We start from the raw sequence: 27,692 nt of genomic DNA, 5'->3' as shown, positions 1-27,692 counted from the left end.
CCCACTGTAATCATACCATCTTCACTGGTTGCCTTGCAGCTGCAGCGAATTGGTATCACTTTATTGATATACATTAGCTACCATTCAGGTGCAATTGTGGAATATGTGTTCCTCTCTAGCTGCTGAATAGTGGCAGTGTACTTATATGGTAGTGTTTCACTATAGCTGGATAACTTGCCAGCAGCAGTAAATGAACATTCCAACATTTAGATACATATGTTACCATTACTTTGTATCATTACTACCAATAGTGGAATGCAATATCTTTTCACTGTGATATCAGCTCTACTGTTTTATAAATCTCTAACTACGGGACGATCATAAATTAGTTCTATTGAATTAGTGCTGTCCCAGCACACTACGCAGTCTCAATCTCGGGGTTCATGATTGTGCGGATAAGAAAGTACATATAATATACAAAGGAATGGACACATTTGCTATTTGTTTTTAATCTTGATTCACTATATTTGGTTTTTAATTTTCTTTCACATTTCTCTGATTTTAATACTTCGCTCGTCAAACAATAAAGGAAATTTCTCTGACGTCCTAGTGGATGCTGGGAACTCCGTAAGGACCATGGGGAATAGCGGCTCCGCAGGAGACTGGGCACAAAAAGTAAAAGCTTTAGACTAGCTGGTGTGCACTGGCTCCTCCCCCTATGACCCTCCTCCAAGCCTCAGTTAGATTTTTGTGCCCGAACGAGAAGGGTGCAAGCTAGGTGGCTCTCCTGAGCTGCTTAGAAGTAAAAGTTTAAATAGGTTTTTTATTTTCAGTGAGTCCTGCTGGCAACAGGCTCACTGCATCGTGGGACTAAGGGGAGAAGAAGCGAACTCACGTGACTGCAGAGTGGATTGGGCTTCTTGGCTACTGGACATTAGCTCCAGAGGGACGATCACAGGTTCAGCCTGGATGGGTCCCGGAGCCGCGCCGCCGCCCCCCTTACAGAGCCAGAAGAGCGAAGAGGTCCGGAGAAAGCGGCGGCAGAAGACGTTCCTGTCTTCAAATAAGGTAGCGCACAGCACTGCAGCTGTGCGCCATTGCTCTCAGCACACTTCACACTCCGGTCACTGAGGGTGCAGGGCGCTGGGGGGGAGCGCCCTGAGACGCAATAAAAACGATATAAAAACCTTATATGGCTAAAAAAAATGCATCACATATAGCTCCTGGGCTATATGGATGCATTTATCCCCTGCCAGTTTCCTGAAAAAAGCGGGAGAAAAGGCCGCCGTGAAGGGGGCGGAGCCTTTCTCCTCAGCACACAAGCGCCATTTTCTTTCACAGCTCCGCTGGAAGGACGGCTCCCTGACTCTCCCCTGCAGTCCTGCACTACAGAAACAGGGTAAAACAGAGAGGGGGGCACTATTGGCAGCTAATATATAAATACAGCAGCTATAGCAGGGAGTAACACTTATATAAGGTTATCCCTGTGTATATATATAGCGCTCTGGTGTGTGCTGGCAAACTCTCCCTCTGTCTCCCCAAAGGGCTAGTTGGGTCCTGTCCTCTATCAGAGCATTCCCTGTGTGTGTGCTGGGTGTCGGTACGATTGTGTCGACATGTATGAGGAGGAAAATGATGTGGAAGCAGAGCAATTGCCTGTGTTAGTGATGTCACCCCCTAGGGAGTCGACACCTGACTGGATGGTAGTAATTAAAGAATTACGTGACAATGTCAGCACTTTGCAAAAAACTGTTGACGACATGAGACAGCCGACAAATCAATTAGTGCCTGTTCAGGCGTCTCAGACACCGTCAGGGGCGCTAAAATGCCCGTTACCTCAGATGGTCGACACAGACCCTGACACGGATACTGAATCCAGTGTCGACGGTGACGAGACAAACGTAATGTCCAGTAGGGCCACACGTTACATGATCACGGCAATGAAGGAGGCATTGAACATTTCTGACACTACAAGTACCACAAAAAAGGGTATTATGTGGGGTGTGAAAAAACTACCAGTGGTTTTTCCTGAGTCAGATGAATTAAATGAGGTGTGTGATAAAGCGTGGGTTTCCCCCGATAAAAAACTGCTGATTTCTAATAAATTATTGGCACTATACCCTTTCCCGTCAGAGGTTAGGGCACGTTGGGAAACACCCCCTAGGGTAGATAAGGCGCTCACACGCTTATCAAAACAAGTGGCGTTACCGTCTCCTGATACGGCCGCTCTCAAGGAACCAGCTGATAGAAGGCTGGAAAATATCTTAAAAGGTATATACACACATACCGGTGTTATACTGCGACCAGCGATCGCCTCAGCCTGGATGTGCAGCGCTGGAGTGGCTTGGTCGGATTCCCTGACTGAAAATATTGATACCCTGGATAGGGACAGTATATTATTAACTATAGAGCATTTAAAGGATGCATTACTATATATGCGAGATGCACAGAGGGATATTTGCACCCTGGCATCTAGAGTAAGTGCGATGTCCATTTCTGCCAGAAGAACGTTATGGACGCGACAGTGGTCAGGTGATGCGGATTCCAAACGACATATGGAAGTATTGCCGTATAAAGGGGAGGAGTTATTTGGGGTCGGTCTATCGGACCTGGTGGCCACGGCAACGGCTGGAAAATCCACCTTTTTACCCCAGGTCACCTCTCAGCAGAAAAAGACACCGTCTTTTCAAACCCAGTCCTTTCGTCCCTATAAGGGCAAGAGGGAAAAAGGACGCTCGTTCCTGCCCCGGGGCAGAGGAAGGGGAAAAAGACTGCACCATGCAGCCTCTTCCCAAGAGCAGAAGCCCTCCCCCGCTTCTGCCAAGTCCTCAGCATGACGCTGGGGCTCTGCAAGCGGACTCGGGCACGGTGGGGGGCCGTCTCAAGAATTTCAGCGCGCAGTGGGCTCACTCGCAAGTGGACCCCTGGATCCTGCAGGTAGTATCACAGGGGTACAAATTGGAATTCGAGACGTCTCCCCCTCGCCGGTTCCTGAAGTCTGCTCTACCAACGTCTCCCTCCGACAGGGAGGCAGTATTGGAAGCTATTCACAAGCTGTATTCCCAGCAGGTGATAATCAAGGTACCCCTCCTACAACAGGGAAAGGGGTATTATTCCACGCTGTTTGTGGTACCGAAGCCGGACGGCTCGGTGAGACCAATTTTAAATCTAAAATCTTTGAACACTTACATAAAAAGGTTCAAATTCAAGATGGAGTCACTCAGAGCAGTGATAGCGAACCTGGAAGAAGGGGACTATATGGTATCTCTAGACATCAAGGATGCTTATCTCCATGTCCCAATCTACCCTTCTCACCAAGGGTACCTCAGGTTTGTGATACAAAACTGTCATTATCAGTTTCAGACGCTGCCGTTTGGATTGTCCACGGCACCACGGGTCTTTACCAAGGTAATGGCCGAAATGATGATTCTTCTTCGAAGAAAAGGCGTATTAATTATCCCTTACTTGGACGATCTCCTGATAAGGGCAAGGTCCAGGGAACAGTTCGAGGTCGGAGTAGCACTATCTCAGGTAGTGCTACGTCAGCACGGGTGGATTCTAAATATCCCAAAATCACAGCTGATTCCAACAACACGTCTACTGTTCCTAGGGATGATTCTGGACACAGTCCAGAAAAAGGTGTTTCTCCCGGAGGAGAAGGCCAGGAAGTTATCCGAGCTAGTCAGGAACCTCCTAAAACCAGGACAAGTGTCAGTGCATCAGTGCACGAGAGTCCTGGGAAAAATGGTGGCTTCTTACGAAGCGATTCCATTCGGAAGATTCCATGCAAGAACCTTTCAGTGGGATCTGCTGGACAACTGGTCCGGATCGCATCTTCAGATGCATCAGCGGATAACCCTATCTCCAAGGACAAGGGTATCTCTCCTGTGGTGGTTACAGAAGGCTCATCTTCTAGAGGGCCGCAGATTCGGCATTCAGGATTGGATGCTGGTAACCACGGATGCCAGCCTGAGAGGCTGGGGAGCAGTCACACAGGGAAGAAATTTCCAGGGCTTGTGGTCAAGCATGGAAACGTCTCTTCACATAAATATCCTAGAGCTAAGGGCCATTTACAATGCCCTAAGTCAAGCAAGGCCTCTGCTTCAGGGTCAATCGGTATTGATCCAGTCGGACAACATCACGGCGGTCGCCCACCTAAACAGACAGGGCGGCACAAGAAGCAGGAGGGCAATGGCAGAAGCTGCAAGGATTCTCCGCTGGGCGGAAAATCATGTGATAGCACTGTCAGCAGTGTTCATTCCGGGAGTGGACAACTGGGAAGCAGACTTCCTCAGCAGACACGACCTCCACCCGGGGGAGTGGGGACTTCATCCAGAAGTCTTCCAAGTGATTGTAAACCGTTGGGAAAAACCAAAGGTGGACATGATGGCGTCCCGTCTCAACAAGAAACTGGACAGATATTGCGCCAGGTCAAGGGACCCTCAGGCAATAGCGGTGGACGCTCTGGTAACTCCGTGGGTGTTCCAGTCGGTATATGTGTTCCCTCCTCTTCCTCTCATACCAAAAGTACTGAGAATCATAAGAAGGAGAGGAGTAAGAACGATACTCGTGGCTCCGGATTGGCCAAGAAGAACTTGGTACCCGGAGCTGCAAGAGATGCTCACGGAGGACCCGTGGCCTCTACCTCTAAGGAAGGACCTGCTCCAGCAGGGACCTTGTCTGTTCCAAGACTTACCGCGGCTGCGTTTGACGGCATGGCGGTTGAACGCCGGATCCTGAAGGAAAAAGGCATTCCAGATGAAGTCATCCCTACCCTGATCAAGGCCAGGAAGGATGTAACTGCAAAACATTATCATCGCATTTGGCGAAAATATGTTGCGTGGTGTGAGGCCAAGAAGGCCCCTACGGAGGAATTTCAACTGGGTCGTTTCCTACATTTCCTGCAAGCAGGATTGTCTATGGGCCTAAAATTAGGATCCATTAAGGTTCAAATTTCGGCCCTGTCGATCTTCTTCCAGAAAGAACTGGCTTCAGTGCCTGAAGTTCAGACGTTTGTGAAAGGGGTACTGCATATACAGCCTCCTTTTGTGCCTCCAGTGGCACCTTGGGATCTCAATGTAGTTTTAGGGTTCCTAAAATCACATTGGTTTGAACCACTTGCCACAGTGGATTTGAAATATCTCACATGGAAAGTGGTAATGTTGTTGGCCCTGGCTTCAGCCAGGCGCGTATCAGAATTGGCGGCTTTATCCTATAAAAGCCCTTACCTGATATTTCATTCGGATAGGGCGGAATTGAGGACTCGTCCTCAATTTCTCCCTAAGGTGGTTTCAGCATTTCACATGAATCAACCTATTGTGGTACCTGTGGCTACTAGGGACTTGGAGGACTCCAAGTTGCTGGACGTAGTCAGGGCCCTAAAAATATATGTTTCCAGGACGGCTGGAGTCAGAAAATCTGACTCGCTGTTTATACTGTATGCACCCAACAAGCTGGGTGCTCCTGCTTCTAAGCAGACGATTGCTCGTTGGATTTGTAGTACAATTCAGCTTGCACATTCTGTGGCAGGCCTGCCACAGCCAAAATCTGTAAATGCCCATTCCACAAGGAAGGTGGGCTCATCTTGGGCGGCTGCCCGAGGGGTCTCGGCTTTACAACTTTGCCGAGCAGCTACTTGGTCAGGGGCAAACACGTTTGCTAAATTCTACAAATTTGATACCCTGGCTGAAGAGGACCTGGAGTTCTCTCATTCGGTGCTGCAGAGTCATCCGCACTCTCCCGCCCGTTTGGGAGCTTTGGTATAATCCCCATGGTCCTTACGGAGTTCCCAGCATCCACTAGGACGTCAGAGAAAATAAGAATTTACTTACCGATAATTCTATTTCTCATAGTCCGTAGTGGATGCTGGGCGCCCATCCCAAGTGCGGATTGTCTGCAATACTTGTATATAGTTATTGTTACAAACAAATCGGGTTGTTTATTGTTGGAAGCCATCTTTTCAGAGGCTCCTACGGTTATCATACTGTTAACTGGGTTCAGATCACGAGTTGTACGGTGTGATTGGTGTGGCTGGTATGAGTCTTACCCGGGATTCAAGATCCTTCCTTATTATGTACGCTCGTCCGGGCACAGTATCTTAACTGAGGCTTGGAGGAGGGTCATAGGGGGAGGAGCCAGTGCACACCAGCTAGTCTAAAGCTTTTACTTTTTGTGCCCAGTCTCCTGCGGAGCCGCTATTCCCCATGGTCCTTACGGAGTTCCCAGCATCCACTACGGACTATGAGAAATAGAATTATCGGTAAGTAAATTCTTATTTTATAGTCCCTATATGACAAAAATACTTTTTCTTGATCTATATAATTAATTAATAATGGGCATTTAAGCCTTTATTGGACAACATAAAATACAGGGGAGCTTCCAAAACTTATTTTATTAAATATATATTTCAAATATTAGTTGGGTGTGTGCACCCCAGTTATAACTGGTTTCTCTTTCTTGTCCCCTCACTGTGGGGATTTGACAAAATATAGTTCCTCAAGATGTTTGGAGCAACCTCCTTGCCAAGTTCCTTCAAAAAGTGTGTGCAAGTGTACCTAGAAGAATTGATGATGTTTTGAAGGCAAAGGGTAGTCACACCAAATATTGATTTCATTTAGATGTCTCTCCTGTTCATTTGCTTTGCATTTTGTTAACTGAGAGAAATAAACGATTAACACTTCTAACTCTATGTAGATAATATAGAACGGAAGCTCCACTGGGGTGAGGACTGATGTGAATGAAAAAAATATTCTCTGTACAGCACTGCGGAACATGTGTGCGCTATTTAATAACTGTTGATAAATGACTGTATTGAGATACGATAGCTGTGGAGCTGCATAGGTGCAGGGCCTACTCTGCACATGTGCACTACGAGTCTTGCGATATCACTCGCAGCCCCCCCATCAGCCGCAGCATAATTGACATGCGGTGGTGTTGGGGGAGGGGGGGGGAGGGAGGCAACCGGCACTGTACTTCAAAACATGGGCATATCGCACCTATTTTGTAGGCATGGAGGGTCCAAGGTCTGCGTCATCGGGCGCAGACTTATTCGTTCCAGGTGTCCGGATCCGACTAATAGCCAGAGGAAGCTTTGGCTTACACAAGCTGACCAGTGCTTAAAACCATCGTGAATCACAACCAATGGTCACAATGGTGATCCGAGGCCGCATTCTCAGACGCAGCACTTGGATCTGGCAAATGCGTATAGACGCCTCCAGCTGTATTTGAACCCTTATTTAGATGTTACGTATTACGGACTGTGACACGATCGCACAGTCTGATAGGTAAATTATGCTTGGTGTTGCGTTCAGCGGTGGCTGAGATAATGGGGGTAATTCCGAGTTGATCGCTCGCTAGCAGTTTTTAGCAGCCGTGCAAACGCATTGTCGCTGCCCATCGGGGAGTGTATTTTAGCTTAGCAGAAGTGCTAACGGTTGTATCGCAGAGCGCCTGCAAAAAATTTTTGTGTAGTTTCAGAGTAGCTCAAAACCTACTCCGCGCTTGCGATCACTTCAGACTGTTCTTCCGGATTTGACGCCAAACACCCGCCCAGCCACGCCTGCGTTTTCCCTGGCACGCCTGCATTTTTCCCGAACACTCCCTGAAAACGGTCAGTTGCCACTCAGAAACGCCCACTTCATGTCAATCACTCTGCGGCCACCAGTGCGACTGAAATGCATTGCTAGACCCTGTGCAAAACTGCATCGTTCGTTGTGCCCGTACGTCGCGCGTGCACATTGCGCCGCATATGCATGCGCAGAACTGCCTTTTTTTTAGCCTGATCGCTGCGCTGCGAACAACTGCAACTATCGATCAACTCGGAATGACCACCAATATGTATTGGTTGTAATGTAGATGACAGTTGTGGTAAATGGAAGGTTAACACTGGAGTACCTCTAGGATCTGTACGGTAACCAGTCCTCTTTGTACCTGTATTGGTGACATGACCGGTGGTATTTAAGTTCGTCTTTCCCTTACAGTTGATCCGAAGACTTGTAACAAGGTAATCGCACTAAATGTGGCCAGAATAATTTAGCTAGGGAGGCTGGAGGAACGGTCCAGTCTGTACCAATGAGTTTCCTGACAATATGGTGAATATCTGCTCTTGGGCATAAACAGGCTGTATATAGCATTGAGTGTACAAATGGCATCTAGGAGTCGCTGTTCCGGATGACTTGTTATAGACAGTATGTAATACGGTATGGCTAGATAGGACAGGGAGATGAAGGAGAGATGGTGGTGCCACTTAATTGGTTATTAGTGAGAATATGGCGTCCTGCCCTGCAAGCCATCTCTCCAGGAAGACCTAAGCAAGAGAAGCTACTACAATGATGAATGGATATTCTTAAATCCTGGACTGTTAATGTTCCTTGAGAGCAGCGTTTGAGAAGCACTGATGTACGTTGTAGAGACCGGTGAGGTCACTTGTTCATTGTGTATTGATAGGTTTTATTCAGTGGGTCATTAAGGGAGTGGTGTAGCCGCTTCGGGAATGGGTTTACCTAGGAAGCTGGTTTGGATCTTGAATAATTAAGCTCTCGCTGTTGGGTATTTTCTCACCCCTAAGCCTATTCTTCCTTGTTTGCGCTCGTTGCATTCCGACCTTATACCATCTTATTCCCAGAAGACATTGAATCTTCAGAAAATAGCATTAGGCATTTTGCTCCTTCTAGAAAGTAAAAAGTATTTTGTTTTGGGGTTTTTTAAATCTATTTTATAGTAATCACACGTAATCATCCATCCATAACAAATAAGGGAGGTTATCATTGGGAAGAGGGCGCCCCTCACTTGTGCAGCCATTTTGGGATGGTACGGCACATTTCGTGTCCTCCCATGTATGAAAAACGTATGTTTACCTGACTGCAAGTCTATAATTGCATGGTGATCAATGACTAGTATTGTGCCGCGTCATTAGAGAAGGGGGACTGCCCTCTTGCAGATGTGGGGGCCCCTGAATTAATGGCAGCCAGAATTCTGTGGCACCTCTGGACTCCATGATTTTACTATAAGGGATGCCTCTTTGAAACGAGAGTTCTCCCAGCTGGACTGGTCCCCAGTTGCGGCATTTAGGGGACTTACATCCCCCCCACCCATCTACTGCTTTGCATTTTTTTCCTTCTGCATAGCAGTGGGTTCAGTGACCTCCTCATTCTGCGCCGCCGCTGTACATAGTACTCTCCACCTGTAATCCAGTACGTACGCTCTATTGTCCAGTTTTTATGTATATCGGATGATGAGTCGCACTCGTTCGTAGCTATGGGGTTGAATTACTGTTTTGTATCATTATCTTCAGTGAGTCGGCTCGGGGGATGAGATGGAATCAAAGCTGCAGCGGCGGAAATAGTTTAGGTCAAATCTTTGGGACCGGATTCAATTAGCCACGGTATTTAACGTCACACTAATGCTATTCAATTACAACCCGTGATAGTTCCGCAGGCTGCACTTAGGGGGTCATTCCGAGTTGATCGTAGCTGTGCTAAATTTAGCACAGCTACGATTATTCACACTGACATGCCGGGGGGCTAGTCCGCCCCGCATATCGGTGCCGCCCTCCCCCCTGCAGAAGTGCAAAGGCATCGCACAGCGGTGATACCTTTGCACTTCAAGAGTAGCTCCCAACCAGCGCAGCTTTAGCGTGCTGGCCGGGAGCTACTCGTCGTTCCCCGGCCCGCAGCGGCTGCGTATGATGTCACGCAGCCGCCGCGGCCCGCCCCCCCCCCCCCCCCAACCCTCTGGCCACGCCTGTGTTGGCCGGACCGCGCCCCCTAGATGGCGGCTTAACGCCACCGTCCAGCCCCCTCCCGCCCAGCGGCCGCCTCTGCCTCAGATGCGATCGCTAGGCAATGACTGCTGCCATGCGCCGGTGCACTGCGGCGCATGCGCAGTTCCCACCCGATCGCTGCGCTGCGGCAAACTGCAGCGAGTGATCGGGTCGGAATGACCCCTTAGTGTGGATTTCTGTTTGAACCTGAGGGGGCTGGAACAGAAATTTGTGGTATGTGCCCTTATCGCAGGTGCTGTGTGCGCATTAACCCATAGTTCCAGGTACTTATCCAGGGGCCTATGTGTTAACCGCAGCACCTATACCATGACTTTTGGCACTTCAGCGTCTGTTACCAAGATTCCGGTAATATATGCACACGAGACCACATAACGAAAGTAGATTAACAAACAACATTTTCGGTTAAGTGTCAATGGTACAAATGATCTCCGAGTAGCCCCAGCACTCTGACCATCTTTGGGTTCTTGGCGTTGCCACGTGCAGTAGAAGAGGAAGCAGTCAATGCTATTGTATAGGACTCCTTTTATACAGTCACATCATAGAACGTTACACCAGACATACACACAATCCAGGTTACACCGTAAACAGACTAATAATAAACAAACCTGTTACATGATAGAACAATAGACAAACTAGTGAAACACACTCTGCTTATTTACTAATAAACACTTCTCTAATAAACAAATCTGTATCACCACAATGCAGTAAAGAAACATTTAATATAAAATTCCCATTCATCAAAAAGTTGAAGACACTGATGGATTCACAGGTGGGCGCTAAGCTAGTGCCGCAGCCGATGGTCATCGTACAGATGCCCGCTGATTGCAGCTCTGCTCTACAGTTATCCATCCCTGAATTATATCACAGTAGGGAATGATAAAATAAACAGACTTTTTTTATACTTTTAATTTTCAGAGGTAGATTCTGATTACAATAAAGTAGACATTTGGCACTGTACATACTTGCTGACCTTTTCATTTTACTAAGATGTGTGCCACACAGTGTCGCCAAACCCACTGACCACCCACTGGGGAAGTGGGCAGGATTCTGGAGGATGGTCTTCTCTCCTGGGTGTCCGGGGGGAGCTCCCCGAAATTCTACAGTCTCCTGGACATTCTGGGAGAGGAGGAAAGTATGATTTGGTGTCCCAGCAATCATCACACATTTAAAAATGTTAAAATTCTATATTAAATGTGTGAAAGTTACTGCATTTTGGATTTCATTTTTTTCCTACAAATACAGTAAATAATATTTGCTCAGTACCAGGAGAAAGCGCTGTCTGTGCCAAAACAACAGTGTCAATTTGATTGGGTGGAGGGAATTTGTTTTAACTAATTATCCTTGACAAAATCAGTAAGGAGTAAAACGCGTCCTGCAGTCCAGAGTGGGAATATAAACTCTAACTCAGACCGGTGCCGCTGCCGTGGTTCAACTTCTTTGCTGAGCCATAGGGAGTAATTCAGAGTTGATCGCAGCAGCAAATTTGTTTGCAGTTGGGCAAAACCATGTTGCACTGCAGGGGAGGCAGATGTAACATGTGCAGAGAGAGTTAGATTTGGTTGGTTATATTGTTTCTGTGCAGGGTAAATACTGGCTGCTTTATTTTTACACTGCAATTTAGATATCAGTTTGAAGTGAACACACCCCACCCAAATCTAACTCTTTCTGCACATGTTACATCTGCCCCCCCTGCAGTGCACATGAGGAGTCATTCAGACCCGATCGCTGCTGTGCTTTGTTTTTTTGCGCAGCAGCGATCGGGCCTGGAGTGCGCATGTGCTCCGGCGTATGGCTGACGGCCAACAGCTGTCGTAGCCTAGCGATCGCCTCTACCTGATAGGCAGAGGCGTTCGCTGTGCGGGAGAGTGTGTGGTCTGGCCAACGCAGTCATGCCGGTGGTGGGCCGCGGTGGCTGCGTGACGTCACACGCAGCCGCTGCAACCCGGGCAGTGACGAGTAGCTCCCGGCCAGCGCGCAGGAGCTACTCCTGAAGTACAAAAGCATCGCCGCTGTGATATGCTTTTGTACTTCTGCTGGGGGAGGGGTGGGGGGGGGGTAGCCTTGTGCTGGGCATCCCCTCCATATGTCTGTGCCTGATCATAGCCCTGCAAAATTTTGCAAGACTACGATCAGATCTGAATTAGGCACATGGTTTTGCCCAACTGCTAACAAATTTGCTGCTGTGATCAACTCTGAGTTATGCCCATGGTGCAAAGATTCCAGCAGCGGTACATTACTCCGCATCTGCGGGGGTCCTGCTGTGGGACTACAGACACTTTGGGAAGGAAGACCATTGTTAATGTAAACCATTTCCCGCCCCCCATCCCAACAGGAGACAGTGCTTCCATAAGATGGCAGAGGACATTTTTGTTATATCCAGTCCTCAAGGCACCCCAACTGTCCAGGTTTTAACTATATCCACGCTTGGCCACAGATGACTTGTGGCATAATTCAGTATGGAACGCATCAGCGAAGCGTTCGTATACTGAAGCCCTTGTGCAGTGTGCGTAGGAGCCATACTGTGCGTGTGCACACAGTGAGTAACGACGGCATCTCACTTATGCGAATGCCTCTGCCTGGTTGAAGTCTTGATAAAGGGGCACAGCTCCGAAACGTTGGCTACCATTCTGGTCTTTTGTTTGATTTACCTACATGCTGGAGTGCCATCCATCACACCCCATTCCATATTACTTCTTGGAGGGGCACCCAGACGAGCTGATTAGTGGTTGATTGCAGTGCCGGACATCATTCTTGTGTATATATATATATATATATATATATATATATATATATATATATATACTCTGTTTATCTGGGAATTCTGTTTCCAGTGTCAGTTGGCGCTGGGTGTGTGCTGGCATACTCTCTCTCTGTCTCTCCAAAGGGCCTTATTGGGGATCTGTCTCCTTATAACTATATCCCTGTGTGTGTGGGGGTGTCGGTACGCGTGTGTCTGCATGTCTGAAGCGGAAGGCTCATCTAAGGAGGAGGTGGAGCAGATGATTGTGGTTTCTCCGTCAGCAACGCTGACTCATGATTGGATGGACATGTGGAATGTTTTAAATGCAAATGTGACCTTATTACATAAGAGATTGGACAAAGCAGAGTCCAGGGAAAAAGCAGGGAGTCAATCCACGGCTTCGACGGTGTCACAGGGCCCTTCAGAGTCTCAAAAACGTCCCCTATCCCAAGTAGCAGACACTGATACTGACACGGATTCTGACTCCAGTGTCGACTACGATGACGCGAGGTTACACCCAAGGGTGGCCAAAAGTATTCATTATATGATTATTGCAATAAAAGATGTTTTGCATATAACTGATGACCCCTCTGTCCCTGACACGAGAGTGTGCATGTATAAGGAAAAGAGACCTGAGGTTACCTTTCCCCCATCTCATGAGCTGAACGAGTTATTTGAAAAAGCTTGGGAAACTCCAGACAAAAAACTGCAGATTCCCAAGAGGATTCTTATGGCGTACCCTTTCCCTGCACAGGATAGGGTGCTGTGGGAATCTTCGCCCAGGGTGGACAAGGCTTTAACGCGTCTGTCCAAGAAGGTGGCGCTGCTGTCTCCAGACACGGCAACCCTCAAGGATCCTGCTGATCGCAGACAGGAGACTACCTTAAAATCTATTTATACGCATACGGGTGCTTTACTCAGACCAGCAATTGCATCGGCATGGGTATGTAGCGCAGTTGCAACTTGGACAGATACCTTGTCAGCTGACATTGATACCCTAGACAGGGATACCATTTTATTGACCTTAGGTCACATTAAAGAAGCAGTCTTATATATGAGAGACACTCAGAGAGACGTTGGGCTGCTAGGTTCGAGAGCCAACGCCATGGCGATTTCTGCTAGACGAGCCCTGTGGACCCGCCAATGGACGGGTGATGCAGACTCAAAGAAGCATATGGAGGTTTTACCTTACAAGGGTGAAGTTTTATTTGGGGATGGTCTCGCGGACCTGGTTTCCACAGCTACCGCAGGTAAATCTACTTTTTTGCTTTTGTTCCCCCACAGTAAAAGAGAACTCCACAATGGGGGTCATTCCGAGTTGTTCGCTCGCAAGCTGCTTTTAGCAGCTTTGCGCACGCTAAGCCGCCGCCTACTGGGAGTGAATCTTAGCATATTAAAATTGCGAACGAAAGATTAGCAGAATTGCGAATAGACACTTCTTAGCAGTTTCTGAGTAGCTCCAGACTTACTCGGCATCTGCGATCAGTTCAGTGCTTGTCGTTCCTGGTTTGACGTCACAAACACACCCAGCGTTCGCCCAGACACTCCTCCGTTTCTCCAGCCACTCCCGCGTTTTTTCCTGAAACTGTAGCGTTTTTTCACACACTCCCATAAAACGGCCAGTTTCCGCCCAGAAACACCCACTTCCTGTCAATCACATTACGATCACCAGAACGAAGAAAAAACCTCGTAATGCCGTGAGTAAAATTCCTAACTGCATAGCAAATTTACTTGGCGCAGTCGCACTGCGGACATTGCGCATGCGCATTAGCGACTATTCGCTCTGTTGCGACAAAAAAATAATGAGCGAACAACTCGGAATGACCCCCAATATCAGATGCAGCCCTTTCGGTCGCATAAGTCCAGAAGAGGTCGGGGCTCCTCCTTCCTCGCCAGAGGTAAGGGTAGAGGAAAGAGAACGCCAGCTTCGGCTAGTTCCCAGGAGCAGAAGTCCTCCCCGGCTTCTGCTAAATCCACTGCATGACGCTGGGGCTCCACTGAGGGAGGGAGTCCGCGCCGGTGGGGGCATGTCTTCGACTCTTCAGCCAGGTCTGGGTTCTTTCAGACGTGGATCCTTGGGCGATGGAAATTGTATCCCAAGGCTACAAACTGGAATTCGAAGAGGTGCCCCCTCTTGCCAGTTTCTCCCCCGGAAAGGGAAGTAGTATTGGCTGCAATTCTAAAGCTGTGTCAACAGCAAGTGATTGTCAAGGTTCCCCTGGTCCAACAGGGAAAAGGGTACTATTCAACCCTGTTCGTGGTCCCGAAGCAGGATGGTTCGGTCAGACCCATTTTAAATCTAAAATCCCTAAACCTGTACTTGAAAAAGTTCAAATTCAAGATGGAATCACTCCGGGCTGTGATATCCAGTCTGGAAGGGGGGAATTTTATGGTGTCACTGGACGTAAAGGATGCATACCTTCATGTCCCCATATATCCTCCTCATCAGGAGTACCTGAGATTCACTGTACAGGACTGTCATTACCAGTTTCAGACGTTGCCGTTTGGGCTTTCCACGGCACCGAGGATTTTCATCAAGGTGATGGCGGAGATGATGGTGCTCCTGCGCAGGCAGGGAGTCACAATTATCCCGTACTTGGACGATCTCCTGATAAAAGCGAGATCGAGAGATCAATTGCTGAAGAGCGTGTCGCTCTCCCTGAGAGTGCTACAACAGCACGGTTGGATTCTCAATCTGCCAAAGTCACAATTGGTTCCAACGACTCGACTATCATTCCTAGGCATGATTCTGGACACGGAACAGAAGAGGGTTTTTCTCCCAATGGAAAAAGCCAAGGACCTCCAGAACATGGTCAGAGACCTGTTAAAACCAAAAAGAGTGTCTGTTCATCAATGCACTCGAGTTCTGGGGAAAATGGTGGCAGCTTACGAGGCCATCCCTTTCGGCAGGTTCCATGCGAGGACATTTCAGTGGGACCTTCTGGACAATTGATCCGGGTCCCATCTACACATACATCAGAAGATAAGCCTGTCCCCCAGGGCCAGGGTGTCCCTCCTGTGGTGGCTGCAGAGTGCTCACCTTCTAGAGGGTCGCAGGTTCGGCATTCAGGACTGGGTTCTGATAACTACGGACGCGAGCCTCCGAGGATGGGGAGCAGTCACGCAAGGAAGAAATTTTCAGGGACTATGGTCAAGTCAGGAGGCTTGTCTACACATCAACGTGCTGGAATTGAGGGCCATATACAACGGCCTACGACAAGCGGAGAATCTTCTTTGCGACCTACCGGTGCTGATTCAATCAGACAACGTCACAGCCGTGGCTCATGTAAACCGCCAAGGCAGGACAAGGAGCAGAGTGGCAATGGCGGAAACCACCAGGATTCTTCGCTGGACGGAAAATCACGTAAGTGTTCTGTCAGCGGTCTTCATTCCGGAAGTGGACAACTGGGAAGCAGACTTCCTCAGCAGACACGATCTCCATCCGGGAGAGTGGGGACTTCATCAAGAAGTTTTTGCAGAGGTAACAAGTCGTTGGGGACTTCCTCAAATAGACATGATGGCGTCACGCCTCAACAAGAAGCTTCGGAGGTATTGTGCCAGGTCAAGGGACCCTCAGGCAGTAGCGGTGGACGCCCTGGTGACACCATGGGTGTTTCAGTCGGTCTATGTGGTCCCTCCTCTTCCTCTTATCTCAAAAATATTGAGACTCATAAGACGAAAAAGAGTGCAGACAATACTCATTGTTCCAGATTGGCCTCGAAGGGCCTGGTATTCAGATCTTCAGGAAATGCTCACAGAAGATCCCTGGCCTCTTCCTCTCAGGGAGGACCTGTTGCAGCAGGGACCCTGCGTGTTCCAAGACTTACCGCGGTTACGTTTGACGGCATGGCGGTTGAACGCCGAATCCTAGCTGAGAAAGGTATTGCGGAGGAAGTCATCCCTACTCTGATAAAGGCTAGGAAGGAGGTGACGGCAAAACATTATCACCGTATCTGGAGGAAGTATGTATCTTGGTGTGAAGCCAAGAATGCTTCTACGGAAGATTTCCATCTGGGCTGTTTTCTCCACTTTTCTACAGACAGGAGTGGATATGGGCCTGAAGTTAGGCTCCATTAAGGTACAGATTTCGGCCCTGTCTATATTCTTTCAGAAGGAATTGTCTTCTCTCCCAGAAGTCCAGACTTTTGTGAAGGGAGTGCTGCACATCCAGCCTCCTTATGTGCCCCCAGTGGCACCATGGGACCTTAACGTGGTGTTAAGGTTCCTAAAATCTCACTGGTTTGAACCTCTTCAAACGGTTGAATTAAAATTTCTAACTTGGAAGGTGGTCATGTTATTGGCCTTGGCATCTGCAAGGCAGGTGTCCGAATTGGCGGCCTTGTCTCACAAGAGCCCCTATTTGATTTTCCATGTGGATAGAGCAGAGTTGAGGACTCGTCCTCAATTTTTGCCTATGGTGGTTTCTTCATTTCATATGAACCAACCTATTGTCCCTGTGGCTACGGCTGACTTGGAGGACTCCAAGTCCCTGGATGTAGTCAGGGCCTTAAAAATGTATGTAGCCAGGACGGCTTGGGTTAGAAAAACAGAGGCTCTGTTTGTCCTGTATGCAGCCAACAAGGTTGGCACTCCTGCTTCTAAGCAGACTATTGCTCGCTGGATCTGTAACACGATTCAGCAGGCTCATTCTACGGCTGGATTGCTGGTACCAAATTCGGTAAAGGCCCATTCCACTAGGAAGGTGGGCTCTTCTTGGGCGGCTGCCCGAGGCGTCTCGGCATTACAACTTTGCTGAGCAGCTACTTGGTTGGGTTCAAACACTTTTGCAAAATTCTACAAGTTTGATATCCTGGCTGATGAGGACCTCGCATTTGCTCAATCGGTGCTGCAGAGTCATCCGCACTCTCCCATCCGGTCTGGAGCTTTGGTATAATCCCCATGGTCCTTACGGAGTCCCCAGCATCCTCTAGGACGTAAGAGAAAATAAGATTTTAAACCTACCGGTGAATCTTTTTCTCCTAGTCCGTAGAGGATGCTGGGCGCCCGTCCCAGTGCGGACTAAATCTGCAAGACTTGTATATAGTTGTTGCTTACATAAGGGTTATGTTACAGTTGAGATCGGTCTTTGACTGATGCTGTTTTTTGTTCATACTGTTAACTGGTTGCGTATATTCCAAGTTATACGGTGTGATTGGTGTGGGCTGGTATGAATCTTGCCCTTAGATTAACAAAAATCCTTTCCTCGTACTGTCCGTCTCCTCTGGGCACAGTTTCTCTAACTGAGGTCTGGAAAAGGGGCATAGAGGGAGGAGCTAGTGCACACCCATACTAAAAGTTCTTTTTGGTGCCCATGTCTCCTGCGGAGCCCGTCTATACCCCATGGTCCTTACGGAGTCCCCAGCATCCTCTACGGACTAGGAGAAAAAGATTTACCGGTAGGTTTAAAATCTTATTTTTTTCCCCAGAATGCCTTGTGCATGACCCTTCATTAAAGTACTATATTGTATATGAATTATATGGTGTAACGTCAGCAATCCCTGCTGCCATAGTTACACGCATCTCCTGATGTGAGCCAAATGCTCATACTACGGTTTTATCATGGCGTAAATCTGGCGCATATGTTCCTCTTGCAGATCACCTCGCTCTGCAAACTGCACAGAATGCATCCTATTTTATTTTAGCGTGCATTTTGCGCCTGTCTTTTTATGTAAATTCCCCATGCATTCTACATGAGCCCTATAGTCTGCGTTGGTTATGCAGTTTGTCAATTTATTATACCGTTTGTAACCACTAGATGGCAGAAGCCGACCAGTTATTGTCACAGTGGAATTCCTTTATCTGTGTTACCTTCATGCTGTAGGGAACCTGATTTAATGAGGTCAGCCCTCAGTAGGTTGCCAGGATAGGGTAGTGTTGGGAAAACATTAAGGTGATAACAGGGGACTGTCAGCTGGCAGACCTTTCATCTGTGTACACGAGGCCTGTGATACACAGCCTGCAGTCCCCAGATTGGGGCAGGGTGACGCATGTACCATAAAATAATTTAATATTTCTCTACAAAATATTATTTTTGCTGTGTATATATATTTTTCCCCACACCATTTACTCTCGGCCTTTGTGGCTATCTGTATAGAAAGACGTATCTCTGGTATCATTGTAAAGCTATTTGCTTGGCATAAAAGCTCCATTCTTTGTTATCGTTTATTTGGTGCCACACAGGCTGTGGTGATGTACAAAGGGCTAAAGTCTACAGTACAACAATGCGCATACTGTAGAGCAGGCATTCCCAACCACGGTCCTCAAGGCACACCAACAGTGCAGGTTTTAGTGATATCCAGGCTGCAGCACAGATGGTTAAATCAAAATAACTGAGGTACTAATTAAGTCACCTGTGCTGAAGCCTGGATATCACTAAAACCTGCACTGTTAGTGTGCCTTGAGGACCGTGGTTGGGAAAGCCTGCTGTAGAGAATACATATGATAGTGGGCTCTGTTAGTGAAAGCTTTCAATCTATAGGAGCCATGGGTGAACCCAAAGACCCACGTGTAATAGGCTGCTAGGATGATTTTGGTGAGATAGAAGCTCTTTTTGCTTTAAAATAAATTGCTGCTTTAAATCTAGTGGACATCTCTCCGAAATCACACTAGGACCATAAACCTGCAGCCTGTTACATATGGGCTACGGAGGCTGGGGGAGGTGGGCTACGGAGGCTGGGGCAGGTGAGCTACGGAAGCTGGGGAGGTGGGCTACGGAAGCTGGGGGAGGTGGGCTACGGAGGCTGGGGGAGGTGGGGGGTAGGCTTCAAAGAGAAATGGTCTCCACCTGTAGTACCATCAATGCTTTACATCAGGGCCAAAACTTTATCAATGGCCGTCACTGCTTGCGGGATACGGTGGCTAACAGGCATATAAAAGGGTGGCGGTATGTGCGGTGGCCAATTGGGGAAAGGGGCTGTGACTAAGCGGCGGAGTTACAGGCCCTGTCTCCTGTGGCGGTTATTCAGGTGTGGACGCAAAGCGGCGATTGTACGCATATCGATTGATGTTATCACACTGTGCATGCATCCGAGCCACAGTGCGCACACGCAGCGAGTGATTCGCAAGTGCGGTCACAGCAAGATTTTATAGTCTCACAGGGAGTGACGGGAAGTCAGCATTTGGGGGTGGCAATGGGGAGTGGTCAATCGAATGCAGGTGCGTCATGACCGTTCGGACGGCGTTCTCTGGGCATGCATGTATTAGCAGCTGCAATCACACTTGCTACTGGAGAGGCCTGTGCGTCCTGGGAGAGCAGCGCAGTGTGCGCATCTTCAGAGGCACTCAGACTCTGCGTGGTGACCCGATGTGTGACGATGTTATCGATGTATCTGCAATCATACATTGCCGTACACAAATGCAATCGTAGTGGGCGTCCTTTTGCATGGGTTAACTTCTGCCCATATTAACATGTAATCGCAACTGCATATGGCAAATCATTGCACCAGGAGTAGGAAGAACAACCGCTCCTGGTGGACCCTCTCTGCCATCAATGATGGAGAAACATTGGACTATAGGGGGTCATTCCGAGTTGATCGTAGCTGTGCTAAATTTATGATGGGCAAGACGGGAAATGGAGAAGTCACACAGAAGTAGAACACACAGAAGCCCTTGAGTCGCTCATTCAGACGTTAGAGTTGCTGTACAATAGAATCTGATTCTAGCTCTCCTTTATCCTGTACACTATAGAAAGTGATTGGTTGCTAGGGTAACATCTATCTCTCCCTTTAGAAGCGTTAGTAAATGTACCCACTGGGTCAGAAAGACGATGAGGTTTCTTGTTGCGTTCTTGTTCCACCTTCTCAGCCGCCGGAGCTCGCCGTTGCGGAGTTTAAGAGTGCATGCAGCGGCATCACTTGGTGCCTCTGTATCCAGCTGACGTGTTCAGCCATTCATTCACTACAACCTGCCGGGAGCAGCGTGACTGTTCTCTCCTCGCTGGCCTCTGGTAATGTGTCATTCCGTCATTACACGTGTGGCACAGGTACTGTCACTCTGCCACTAATAATAGCCACATGCATTCAAAAGCAACATTGTGCCTTTTTTTATCATGGTAATCGGCTACTAGGGGGCAATGTGTCTATGATTGATCCTTTCTGAGGAATCCGTATAAAATGTGCCCTCTATATATAATACCTGGAGAACCCAATTCTCCACCCTTATCAGGTGCGCCCACTAGTCGTGTTCTGCTCTGATGGCTTCCAGGGCTGTGTGTTGCTGGTCTGGTAAAACCCCTGCTCTTTCGTTCATTTACACAGCGTCTATAGATTCGTCTGGCGTCCTCCAGGAGATTTGATGTTGTTAGTACATCTCACAAGCATTCGCCGAGGAGATAGACCTGCTGGGGTACAGGCTGTCATATAGGAGTATATTCAGCTACCTAGTATCGGGTCACTTTATAAAGATAAAGGACAGAACAGGACACACAAGTGCACTGTGCAACTGTTTGTCCTGTTCTGTCCTTTATCTTTTTATTATTCATACAGCAATGATGGACTCTGCGTGTCGCTGGTGTGCACGCTTGTTATTGAAGATGGATGGTGAACGTTAATTTCGCACCTATATTTGCATCCGTTCTACATCTGGATTAGAAGTATCTGGGATCACCGGGTTTTGAGATGTCATTCTAGTATTTCCATTACTCTAACTTGCAATTCTTGTAACAGGACCCCACCCTGACTGCCCAAATTACAGCTATGGATCTTGATGCTAGGCCTAAGACCTGCTTGACGGTATCAATGAGGGAATTCAGTCAACCATGGTAACCCTAGGCGTCCAACGTGCATTCAGTCCTACTGCTCTTACCATTTCCGGCATATCCCACAGGCCAATCGTAGTCCTCTTCTGTACGGTTTTCCCGATGGGTGTGATTGGTGTCACAAGGATTATCACCAGGCAACGCCTTCATTTAATTGTGACAGATATCGCTGCCGACACTGCAGCATTTGTGCCCAGCATTACCTGCCGCTTCGGTAGCCATGTTTTACCCATGTGCGTCGTGTCCTGCGCCATAGAGGTGATACATGCGTTTGCATGGACAGATGGCAAGTCTCACATTGGTGTCTGCGTAATTAACAAGGTTCATTTTATTTTGTGTTTATAGGTTAAAAATGAAAGGAAAATGGGTGTAATCCTGGTTAAAAAAAACAACGAATTTGTGATGAGACGCATCCAGCGTTCTAGGTGCTGGGAAAGGGCTTCTGCAGCCGGGGAGCAGTGAAGGTCACCCTGATGTCCTATTATGCAAGCTGACTGACCTCCTGCCCCCACCATAGCGGCAGATAGCTGGCTGGGGTGATGAGGGGCAATTCCCAGGGAGGGTAGAACGTGCCCAGAAGAGATGGGAGCAGAGGTCACTGAAATAACCCCATATATAGCGCCTCTCTCTCGCTGGCATGTGCCATCCCTAGGAGATTCTGTGCTTTTGACCTGCTAAGACTGGTTACATATAATCCTGGTAATCCAATTACAGTGTTTGCTCAGCAGGTGTAACACTTGGCATGCTGCTCCGCGGATAGTCCATACGGCTGCTACACTATGGGCGGGGGTGCACTGTGCAAGGGACTGTCTGCTAATTACACACCCCTTCTTGTGGAGAAGAAATCCCGTTATCAGGGTCAGGCGGGCCAGGCATCTATGCTTCTACAATTAATAGACCCCAAGCAGTGGGTGTAAAACACAAACACTGATGGAGACAAATGCGACTCTCCTGCCCCTGCGCGCTGGATGCTAGATGGAGTCGCTGAAGAGTTTCCGAACAATGTTCTGATTTATTGCTGAAGTTGTGTTTTGTTTTTAAAGGTACAGATTGAGAGATGGTGTACGTTTAACCCTTCATTGCTGGGGCCCTACCTCTAGATTTTAGAGCTTGCAATGGATATTTCTACACTTATAGGTTTCACTGTCCTCCATTACTGGCTACTGGTCACCCCCTCTGTAATGAGTAATTCACAATGGACCTGATAATTATGTTGGTGTGTGTGTGTGTATATATGTATGTGTGTGTGTGTATATATATATATATATATATATATATATATATATAAAAATATATATAAAATAAAACATTCTAATATTATAGAGATATCTAGATATATACGGGGCCCGGCTGCTGGTCTCTCCCCAGAAAATGCAAATAATACTATGTGGCACAGACTGCAAAGAGGTACGTTTGTCCCTCTCAGCAGCTGACCCAGACCCGTCCAACAAACCTGGCCCTGGGTAATAATTGGTAGTCCCCTTTACACCGCATCCCAAATATAGAGCAAGATAGATATATATATTATCACATAATGATACTGATAAAAATTCTATAGCAGCATAATGGGGAAGAGGTGACAAACAATGGTACCTCCACTGAATGCTAAACTCTGTAAGCAATCTTACAGGCTCCATTAGATAAACTTAGCAAAGTCTTTATAAATCTAAAACCAAGCAATTTATTATTCTTTGATACGGCCCTTATTCAGATTCAGTCAGAAAATTGTTAAAATGCAGATCGACCGATTATCGGACAACTGTGCGTGCGCGGCAACCGCATCACACGTGCGTGGACTTTCACAATGCGATCGCATCCCGGCATAATGCGATCGCATAGTGATTGACAACGGGCGGGTGTTTGGGGGTGGTGACGCAGCGTAGGTTGGGAGTGGTGCGGGAAACGCAGGCATGTCGTGGCCTTTTTCAGGGCTGGTGAGGTCACCTGCGATCGCTGTGATGGAAAACATGGCGTCGGTGCGCCTGCATACGTATCAAACTTTATAAACTTTCTAGTTACAAGTGGGACACATCTACCCCTAGCACAAAAGCAATCTATGCATGTCGGTCACTGGTTGCTGACTTTTCTGATGTCTTCTGTTTGTCTTGCAGGGGTGCCCTCTGCCGAAGTCTTCATGCCGGCGCTGTCTCCCACCATGGAGGAAGGCAACATTGTGAAATGGTTGAAAAAGGAAGGTGAGTAATTCTACTGATACCCCTTCTACGGGTAACCCGTGGCTCGTCCTCTGCGTGGGGGCAAATCTATAGATGATAATCCCAGGATATGGGCTGAAAACGATGCATGTAACGGGAGCAGCTCACTCTGTCATATTTACAGTATTAAAATCAGACTATGGGGGGAAATCAGTTAGCCGCGATAACCCGTTTTTGCTGTAAAAACAAATTTTATTGAGGCCCTTGATAAGTCCCCATATAATTGTCCGCAATCATATACCGACGATAATTCTCCATAGAATTTACTATGAATTTCACTTCAACACCTCTGCGCAGGTGATAAACCTGGGGGAAATCCCTGGTCTAAGGTAAAAATGTCTGGATTTGGTTCAGAGCCCCTGGGACATCTCCTTCTCCCCCCCCCCCCCCCCCCCCCCCAATGACTATTTATTGCATTTAGAAGATTTTAATTGGCCAATAATGACGTCGTTTTTTGGTTCAGAAAATGCAAAGTGATGGAACTCAGGATACAAGTGTGGGGCAAGTGTTTTTAGTCCTGCAGGTGGGAGTAATCAGTTTTTTGGGGGGTGTTTGGAATATATATATATTTTTTAAAGTGGCTTAAAATGACCCAAATATATACGTATACCCATTTATTTTTTCATAAACAATTTTTTATTGAAGCATCACATCAAATACATTTGTCATCAAATATGTTCACATTGAATATTACACACGCCAGTCTAGTATAGATGATATTATTAAACCCAGTTAATCACTTATACCCATTTTTATGTACCCCCAATTTTAATTTGAGCACTTATTTTGTTAAAAAACATTTGCCTTATATTTTGTCAGTTTAAAAAAAAAAAAGAATGCACATAACGGCCATTTTACCCAATATAAGTGCCCCAAATCTTTTTATTCCAACCACTAATAGACATCTATAATGTTTTCCTATATTGCTTTGGCAGACAGATTTGCCCATTTTTTCCTACTCTTTTCTCTGGTTTGACGGCAAGAATCCTGCTTTTGCAAATTTCCAACTTGATAGGTCGCATTGTGAGAGCGCGCAAACCCGCGATTATCTGCTTTTCACCGTAAGTTTTGGCCTATGTCCGTGAAGCGCCCGATCGCGGTACATTACATTGTTATTGCAGCTAAATGAATTCCCCCTATGTTCACTTTTCAATGAATTGACTATTCTTTTATGAATCTGGGTTAAAGATGGTTATGACACTTGCAGAATCTGCGAAGCGCCAGCAGAGGGCACTATGACATAATAGAACCATACTATTCTTGGTTCAGCACATTTAACCCATAGTATAATGTTTCCGCTTTACACAGAAAAGCACAGTCTGGGCGTGAGAGACAATGCTCTTATTTTTGCAGTGATTATATTTCTCACAGGTCTCACCTGTCAGTCCAGGGATACTATTTGAATTGCCTACACGGTTCTAAGCGCCTTGAGTCTTGTTGGAGAAAGAACCCTATATAAATAGAATTATTCACTGGATTGTGAGACTGGTTTAGATGGCGTTATGTATCACAATACAATGCTGAGCTGTATTATTGGTTGTTTGTCTCTACACATAGCAAGTATGGGTGCTAATTGGACTATAACTAACATACTTGCTGCCCAAATTGCCATATATGTGCTATAGGTTATGATGCACCGGACAGTTGGCTTTACAGTTCTTATGTCTTTGTATGTTTTATGTATCCGCTGTTTTTATTCTTACATTTCTGCTAGTAGCCTACTGGATTGGGTAACACCTCTTACATGGGGGTATTTCTGCCAACGTTAGACCATTGCAGAATGGACGCAGACAGTCTTGTAAAACGCAAGTGATTATATTTAAGTTCTGCTCTCAGACCTGTTTATATGTAATGCACATGTCATGAAAACACATGAAATTGAGGCCAGTGGGTACAAGGTTTTATAGGTTCTTGTGTCATTGAGCTGTGAACTATACAAACTGTACAGTGAAAGTGATTACGATCTCTTGCTGCGGTCCAAGATCACGGAATCTGCATTTATGGTAAGGATCAGTGATCCCTATGGCAAGCTGTCTTACAGGAGAGTGAAGTGAGTGCAGGTGATTTGTCTATGTACAATTAGCTTGTTCTACAGTCTCCGCTCCTCTGCTTATATCGCCCATTGCTGACAAAGCAGGGAAGCTAAACTGCACAGGAGAAGACAGCTTGCGTAAGCCTTTTGCAGAGACGCTTGCATGCTAATTGGGGAATCTGGATGGCGTGCAATATATTAGCTTACTGAATTTCCATAGAACACACTAAAGGTTCCCTCTGTAGTCACACACATACCCTGTGAGAGCCTGATTCCCGGGAAGGCTGTCAGACGGGTAATAGAATTGTGTGGTGTAAAGTGTTCCGCTCTGTGCTATATGGAGGTCTCATTCACATATATCTGCTGCTGCTGCCTGTCTCGGCCGCTAACTAACTTCTGACCAGTGCGCTTAAAATAGGACACGTGATTTCTTATGGACTCATTCTCCCCATAACATTTTACAGCCCGATTTTACAAAATGGCAGAGTGTCCTGTTTCCCGGTCACATTAATGTCTGACCGGTGCAATTGTTTTTGTGAAAGTGCAACTCTTCCGAATGTTAATTTAAAAATACATCTCTAGTGCACACGTTTTTACGCTCCAGCTTTCCATTTTCCCAGCACGCCTGTACGATAGATCTTTAACGCGCAGTTGCTAAAATGTGCGCTAGTAAAAACACAGCCTCCGTAGTGGCGCACACATCATTTTTGTATTCGTGTTAGCGAAGGTCTTCATGATGTGTGTATTCAGTGCAGATTTGTGTGTCGCTCACACGTGTATACTGTTACAAAAGGGATAGCATTTTATCGCACAGGCCAGAAGACCTCTAGAAGAGGGAAGCGAGCGCGGCCTGCAAGCTTACATTCTAGAGACGGGAGTATTGGGGAGTAGGGGGGGTTTATGATAAAGGATGGGGAACCCTATCCCGGCCACAGACCCACAGCCGGTTAGCCCTGGATGCTAGATGTATTGGCTGAATACCTTGCTTATAGCTTGTATATGCTGACACTTAGACGTTTCTCCATCCTCTCACAGGTGAGATGGTAAATGCAGGAGATGCGCTGTGTGACATTGAGACGGACAAGGCCGTGGTCACCATGGAGTCCAGTGATGATGGAATACTGGCCAAGATTATGGTAAGATGCATTGTGTCTGGAGCGATACATCCCCCCCCCCCCCCCCCCCCTGCTCGGCCTGGCACGGTTCTCAGGCTCTGTCCTGTCTCTCTGTTTGCTGCGAGTGTGATCCTGTTCTACCCGGCTGCTCTATCCCTGCCGGTATCTGGAAACCCTCGCACTAGCCCAAAGCCCTTCTATGAGGCTTTTCCTGCATACATGGAAGCATCTGACAGTGCCAGGACAACCCTTCAAGTACAACAGGACTGGACACCATAAGCCTGTGTGACACGGCGTTGCTCTTCTGCGTGGGTTGGGTCTGTGTGTGCGCTGTACATAAGTGGTCTTTCAGCATCGATATCATTACAGGGCCCAGAAGGGGAATCTGGATTATGTGGCTCGTGCTATCCGCATAGTGACACGTATAAGCCCCACCCCTGGTGTAAAGCGTCCTATAGCGGTGGGCAGTGACTGTACGCCTCGTCTGTCTGGAAGCCGGTGTGTCCTACCTGCGCACCCTAATTTCCCAGTCTGTGTTATAGGACCATTTAATTCTCATTCTGGTGTCGGGCCGCAGAAACCAGCTCAATAGTATCGACATAGTCATTAAGCCCTTACTGCCTTCAAGACCTAAGGAACGCATTGATGTATTGCGCTGCATAACTGCACGTTGCAGACAGGCGTAAAGTACAGGCAATTTTACTGCTCGCCCTATAAAGAAATGTTAGCAGGCCAGCAAGTGACACAGTGTGCCTCTATCAAAGGCGGCCATTTTTGTCGGTTTAAATTAATATTAATAATAATCAATGAGAAGCAATAACATCACTGGGGCAGGAAAAGTGGCCAGATGTTAACGGGTCCATACAATGGTGCAAATGTTCCATATTATCCATGGTGAAACTTTATTGTACCTTCATCAGGGGCGTGACATGTCCGCTCCTACTCCTTATTAAATGTGTACATACAATAAATATATATGCTGTTTTCTTATGACCGTTCCTAAGATCCCTACTTCTATAAACGTTACGACTGCTACTTTAAGATTGCAAAATCAAGTAGAAGGTATTTTATCAATATGGCAGCATCCAGTGATCAATTTCTGATTTCAGTTGCTGG

The 27,692-nt window shown here is 47.2% G+C and overlaps 1 protein-coding gene across 1 annotated transcript in view; it reads left to right on the top strand.

Annotated features, from left to right (window-relative positions):
• Positions 1-27,692, top strand: part of PDHX (pyruvate dehydrogenase complex component X) — a 146,230-nt gene that overhangs the window by 22,231 nt on the left and 96,307 nt on the right. Inside the window, exons 2-3 of the mRNA XM_063946303.1 lie at positions 23,328-23,411; positions 26,497-26,597. Coding sequence (XP_063802373.1) covers positions 23,328-23,411; positions 26,497-26,597 — 185 coding nt within the window. The remainder of the gene's footprint in view (positions 1-23,327; positions 23,412-26,496; positions 26,598-27,692) is intronic.

The sequence above is a fragment of the Pseudophryne corroboree genome, chromosome 11, assembly GCF_028390025.1.
Source record: "Pseudophryne corroboree isolate aPseCor3 chromosome 11, aPseCor3.hap2, whole genome shotgun sequence".
Lineage (NCBI taxonomy): Eukaryota > Metazoa > Chordata > Amphibia > Anura > Myobatrachidae > Pseudophryne > Pseudophryne corroboree.
This window is presented reverse-complemented; position numbering and strand designations above follow the sequence as displayed.